A 6,783-nucleotide genomic window follows, 5' to 3' on the forward strand; every position below is an offset into this window, starting at 1 on the left:
CCCTTACGATAAGGGTTCAGATCGCGCGAACAGGTGTGAAATGTGTGTGTTTAGTTAGTTTGTTTGCTTGTTTTAATCAATTTTAAATCATGCTTTTTATTTGTTTTTGTTTCTAATGTCTCTGTAAAGCACTTTGAATCACCTTGTTGTTGAATTGTGCTATACAAATAAATTTGCCTTGCCTTGCCTTAATAATACAACAGCTTCTTGCTATTTTTTGTGTTTCTTTTTATCGCTGTGTGACTGATTTCAATTGAAAGCCTGCGTGCGCTAGTACCTCTTGCCACGAGTTCCCAGAATCCTTTGCGGTTTTACCCCTGAATGACGTCACATTTTCAATCTCTATAGTTGTGGGGTGTGGTCGGGAAAGCCAATGCGTCTTAAATAAATCTCCACATCCCTGCACTTATAGAATATGTAGAGAGTGGAGAATCTCTCACCTAGAGAACCACGGTTACAATGTAATCATACGTTACTAGGTGTTTTTATTGTAAATGCTTGCAAATGCTGTGTGACCGTACACATTAAACACTGTGGCACCTAAAGTCCGACATCATCAGACAACGTGCACAAAAAAATTTCTGTTTCTAAAACATTTATTTGCATTTCTTGTTCAAATCTTTAGTACAGTCCGTCCTCTGACAGGAATGCATGAGAAAAAACATGATTGGCTCAAAAACAGTCATATGAACATCATCACTGTCTCTGATGAACGCTCAAAAGTCCCCATCATTGCCCCACCCCTTCATGACCATTCAGGTGGGCTCCTGAACTGTGGACAAGCCCTTCAGAGACAAGTGTAAAAACATGGTATTAAAAAGGCAACAACATGAACAACCCAACACCACCCCTCCCTTAACCCACCTGAAAGGCCACGGCCCTGGAGTGACATCATCATGCCATCATTCAGAAAATATTTAACAGATGTGGTCCAGAAGCGACAAAAACATCACCAGCAGTCAAAGTCACTGAAACCAGGTAATCAGAGGAGGGGAGCTATTATTTCCTGTCACCTGATTGGATGAGAGATGTGTGGCTGAGTGCTTTTACAGTGTCGCTGAGGAGCTGCTGCCCCTAATGGTGAACAGAAATATACACAGGTATCTGCAGTATATACAAACAGATCCTCAGAAGGAGACACGTCTCTGATCACCGGCCGTCAGATCAATAAAAACATTCACAGTTTTACTCTGGAGGTTGACTTCACGTTCCACATTTCACATTCTGATTACTTCCTGTTTACAACCCGATTACTTCCTATTTACATGACTGTACTCTGGAAACAAGCTCACATGTCTGAGGCTCAGACATGTCATCTTTGATTTTAATCTGAAACCACCACGTTTTTGGATTCAAATTCACACTTCCCGTGTTTCACATTAAAAGCTTCATGCCATTGCTTCCTTGAAGCTTTTATTCTGGAAAATGTGTTTAACCCTTTCTAAAAAAAAAAAAATCCACCAATAATCATTTACATTGTTTAAAAGACAAAAACAGGATTATTTTGGGGGTCTAAATACATTTTGGAAAAAAAAAAAAAAAAATCAGGAAAGTTTTAAGACTTTCAGATTCTCCCCAGCCCCACAACACTTCCTGTTCCTGAAACACAGGTCTGTGTGTGTGTTTGGAAAACGCTCCCCCTCCCTTCGCTTCTTCTAATGTGACCTTCCAGATGTTTAACTGTGACCTTGAGGTCTTCTTATTGCTGAGATCGCGTGATCTGTAGGTTTCAGACATTTGTACTTCTTGTGGGGATTCTTATTATTATTGATTAGAATTAATAACTATTATTAGAACTCAGAGTTTGTTCACATTCAAAGCAGCTGAACCCACTGTGAGTAGCTCCTGTGAATCATGGATGTTCAGATTATTTATCACTAACCACTGCAAGGCTGAAGAAAACCAAAATCAGAATCTCAGGCAGCCTTTTGAACTGTCCCATTTCTGGTTTCTGACTGTGTGAAGAGTGGAGGTTTATTCTGAAGTAAATCAGAGACAATGACATCCTCTGGAAGTTTCTATCGTATTAGCCGTCCCATTAACATGCTGAACTATAACCCTAAACTGAACTGAAGCATCATAAAACCCAACAGAATCTTTTCGTTTGCAAAGCCATCCTCACTCAGAGCACAAGTGTGCCTGGTCCCCACAAAGACGCACAAACAGTCTACGATGGCGGGGTCAGAGGGGGCAGCCCCTCATCGCTGGGCGTAGCCGTATCATCACTGGGCTCCAGACTGTCCTTCAGGCTCACCGTGCTGTCTGAGGGAGGCGGGGTTGACTCAGAATAGGGTGGTGTTAGCTCTGATGAGGGTGGAACTAATTGTGTAGGGGGCGGGGTTTCAGGGGAGGGTTCCTGAGTCCCATTGGCTGTCGGAGGAGGGTTGGGTTCCTGCGAGTGGGTGGTTCCAGTGGGAGGGGGTGGTGCGAATACAGGCTCAACTCGGCGGGGGGTAGAGTTAGAGATGATGCTGTCATTGAGGGACAGCGAAGACTTCTCAACCAAACGCCACTGCATTATGCTGGTGTCCTTCCCGCCCGTCGAGATGAGGTAACTGTCGTCATACAGGAAGGCCACGTTGGTTACATGACTACTGTGGGCGCTGTACTTATGGCTGGGGGCCTGCAGACAAAAACTTTATTAACAGAGCTGATGACACTGACAATATATACTGACAATAGTCACACCCAAACCCTTTTACCCCTAATCAACACTCAGCAATTGATAAGGAACAGCTGGGTGGCTGTAGCTCAGGTACAGCCACCCAGCAGGTACAGCAGGTCAGCTGCTGATCGGAAGGTTAGTTGTTCGATCCCTGCCTTCCCCAGTCTGCATGGGCAAGATACTAACCCCAAGTAGCTCTCTGATGCATCCATCAGAATATGTGTGTGAATGTAGTTAGAAAGCAGTCAGTGTAGAGCAAGTGCTTGTGAGAATGTGTGTGAATGTGGCTTTGAGTACTCCGGGAGAGTAGAAAAGCTATATAGCTATACAAGAATCAGTCCATTTACCATACCCCAATTATCTAATATCCAATGTGTACGAGGGTTCACGTGTGCACTGCAGACCTACTTTGGTTTACCTGTGAGAGGTTTCTCAGGATCCACTTCAAGATAAAGTTTACTTTTATAGAAAATGAGTTTACATGCTATGCAGCATGCATAATCGTTGTGGCGGCTGCATGGAGCTGCAGCTTCAAGACTGCTGATTGACCAATCAGCAGGACACTTCTGGAACGCCAGCTAGTTGAGGTCTTTGTGGCTGACTGGAAGCAATGTCAGAACAAACAGAGGACACACTGAACAGATTAAACCTCTCGGCTGGCTTGGGAACAACTCTGTGTCCCACCAGAACAGTTAGAGGAGGAGAAGACAGGGAGGTCCTGGGATCTCTGATCAGATGGCTGCTCTCAACTCAGATCTCAGTCTTTGAAACCATCCATCCATCTTCTTCCGCTTATCCGAGGGCCGGTTCACAGGGCAGCAGCCTAAGCAGAGAAGCCCAGGAGACATCCTTGTCAGATGCCCGAACCAACTCAACTGGCTCTTTTTGATGTGGAGGAGCAGCGGCTCTACTCTGAGCCCCTCCCGAATTGCTTAACTCCTCACTCAAAGGGCGAGGCCAGCCACCGTTGGGAGGAAGCTCATTTCCAACAACTGTATCCACGATCTTGTTCTTTCAGTCACTACTCAGATCTCGTGACCATAGGTGAGGGTAGGGACATAGATCAGTAAATTGAGAGCTTCGTGTTTATACTCAGCTCTCTCTTCACCAAGACGGACTGTAGCCACTGCACCAATCCGTCTGTCGATCTCCCGCTCCCTTCACCGGTCACTCGTGAACAAGACCTCGAGATACTCAAACTCCTCCACTCCGGGGCAGTAACTCATCCCTGACCTGGAGTGGGCACTCCACCCTTTTCTGGCTGAGAACCATGGCCTCAGATTTGGAGGTGCCGATACTCATTCACACCGCTTCACACTCGGCTGTGAACCGTTCCAAGGCGAGCTGGAGGCCATCACCTGTTGAAGCCAACAGAACCACATCATCCGCGAAAAGCAGAGATGAGGTTTTGAGGCCACCCAAGTGAAAGCCTTCCGCCATTTGGCTACGCCTAGAAATTCTGTCCATAAAAATTATGACCAGAATCGGTGACAAACGGCAGCTCCGGCGGAGCCCATCACCCAGCAGGATTGACTCCAACTTATTGCTGCCTATGTGTACCAAGCTCCTGCAACCGTTGTATAAGGATTGAATGGCCTGTAGCAATGGGCCAGACACCCCATACTCCAGAAGTACTTCCCACAGGGCACTCCGAGGGACACGGTCGAATGCCTTCTCCAAGTCCACAAAACACATGTAGACTGGTTGGGGAAACGCCAATGCACCCTCGAGTATCCTTGAGAGGATAAAGAGCTGGTCCAGTGTTCTGCGACCAGGACCGAGGAAAACCGCATTGTTCCTCCTGTATTTGAGGTTCGACTAACAGACGGACTTGCCTTTCCAGCACCCTGGCATAGACTTTCCCAGGGAGGATGAGGAGTTTGATCCTCCTCTAGTTGGAACACACCCTCCGGTCCGCATTTATAAAGTAAGCCTTTTAAACCATCCATCCATCCATCCATTCGCTTCCGCTTATCCTTTTCAGGGTCGCGGGGGGCGCTGGAGCCTATCCCAGCTGTCATAGGGCGAAAGGCGGGGTACACCCTGGACAGGTCGCCAGTCTGTCGCAGGGCTAACACACAGGGACAGACAACCATTCACACTCACATTCACACCTAGTGACAATTTGGATTAATCAATTAACCTATCCCCACAAGCTGCATGTCTTTGGACGGTGGGAGGAAGCCGGAGTACCCGGAGAGAACCCACGCAAACACGGGGAGAACATGCAAACTCCACACAGAAAGACCCCGGCCTGATGGTGGAATTGAACTCAGGACCTTCTTGCTGTGCGGCAACAGTGCTAACCACCGTGCCACCGTGCTGCCCTCCTTTTAAACCATTTCAGTTTAAAGTTTTGAGGAGCTGCTTATGTGTCCTCACAGCAACGTTTAAAGAGACGCTTTTGGAAACACATACAGTTTGACGATTAGCATTTTCAAATGTGTGTTTTTATGTGTGTCACCTTGAAGGTGGAGCATGGGTAGGCGAACAGGTGAACTTTACAGAAGTCGTCAGCCAGAGCGATCACCTTCCTGTTGTGGGACCTGATCAGAGCATTGATGTCGGTGCCGTCTGAACCCTCTGGCCAAACACCTGAGATAGGCAGACAGAATTTCAGAGTTAAGAAAGTTGTCCTGATTCAACAGTCAGGGAAGTATAAACATCTTCAGAATAAACACACACACACACACACACAGACACACACACACACCACACACACACACACACACACACACACAACCCACACACACACACACACACACACACACACACACCAAAGCACACACACACACACACACACACACACACACACACACACTCCCATTGTACTGACCGAACACATGATATCCCAGGACACAGGTGTAAGTCGCCCAGTCGATGTCTTTACACTCTGAACGATTTCTGATATATTTACAAGCGTTTGGAACGTCCCCTGAAAACAGACATCTGTCACTGTACATCAACAAAATACTGCAGCATTACAGTACTCTGTGATAACAGTACACAGTACTGTAGTGCCAGAGCCTATGATGAGAAGGTACTCACAGTAGAGGATCTCGTAGTCTCCAGAGTTGGACATGATGAAGTTGTTGTCAGGTGACCAGTCCAGGTGGGTGATGTAGCTCGAATGTCCCTGTTGAAACATTTAGTTAACTCATGAACACACCTGAGCACCACCACAAGTGTTTCCCAAGTTTAACCCACAGAGGAGCTACATTCAATCTTGTAAAGTGGAATTTGTAGTTAAGGAGAGCAAACACAAGGGCCACTCTTGCTCGTATTGTTGTTGCTCCATGAGCCGCAAAGGAGAGCAAAGTTATGACACACAAAGAGTTAAAGTGAAACATAGTGTTAAAAACAATGAAAAGTTTCACTGTTGTCTGTGCTTGTCATGCTACATTTTATTATCTTTGAAGTGTTTTTACTGCAGTTCTCCCGTTCAGTCGGTCTCTGCTCTTTTCCGGCCCACTTGCAACCAATCAACATTAGGCAGTCGCTTACGTCATCCGCTTTGTCGAACGAACGGTTAGGATCTTGGAGGACTCCTCTCCTCCTCTCTGTCCAACCGAGTGGGACATGGATGGACACGTTTGCAGGACCATAAATCCCGCTTCAGAGACCTCTCCTTTCAGGTTCGCCTCTTATCACGGTAACTTGCACATGTGAAATTACCATCTACCATTAAAGTTACGTTTGGAGGTGAGGCTTTCAAACCTGAGAGATCTGAACCAACTGCCAAGCACATAGTACCATTAGGGTTGGGCGATTGGACTAACATATCGGCTATCGACGATATGCTGAGCCCATCGACGTTATTACATGGGCGACTTACAGTGTTGGGAGTAATGGAATACATGTACCGGCAAAATATGAGTAACTGTATCCCGTTACAGTTACCGTTTAAAAAGGTGGTATTCAGGATACAGTTACTTTGCAGAAATAAATGGATTACACAGCGGTCTTTTCCTGTTTCATATGTTAGGCTATGGTCTTTCTATTATTGGTAATTCCACACCGGTGGAAACCCAAACAAAACACACATTAAGAGGCTGTAATGTCTGTGTCTCAATCTCGCGGCCCATGGTGGCGCTGTCACTTGGTGTTCGCTCGCTCTG

The 6,783-nt window shown here is 46.3% G+C and overlaps 1 protein-coding gene across 3 annotated transcripts in view; it reads right to left on the minus strand.

Moving 5' to 3' along the window:
* Window positions 1–578: 578 nt before the first annotated feature.
* Window positions 579–6,783, minus strand: part of LOC102298220 (EMAP like 4) — a 37,074-nt gene continuing 30,869 nt past the window's right edge. For all 3 annotated transcript variants that reach the window (XM_042216129.1, XM_042216128.1, XM_042216127.1), the window contains 4 exons: window positions 5,714–5,801; window positions 5,502–5,600; window positions 5,130–5,260; window positions 579–2,623 (listed from right to left, as the gene is read on the minus strand). In XM_042216129.1, the coding sequence (XP_042072063.1) occupies window positions 2,168–2,623; window positions 5,130–5,260; window positions 5,502–5,600; window positions 5,714–5,801 (774 nt within the window). In that variant the 3' untranslated portion in view covers window positions 579–2,167. The remainder of the gene's footprint in view (window positions 2,624–5,129; window positions 5,261–5,501; window positions 5,601–5,713; window positions 5,802–6,783) is intronic.

Source organism: Haplochromis burtoni, unplaced genomic scaffold (assembly GCF_018398535.1).
Source record: "Haplochromis burtoni strain Fernald_Lab_line unplaced genomic scaffold, NCSU_Asbu1 Contig_927, whole genome shotgun sequence".
NCBI lineage: Eukaryota > Metazoa > Chordata > Actinopteri > Cichliformes > Cichlidae > Haplochromis > Haplochromis burtoni.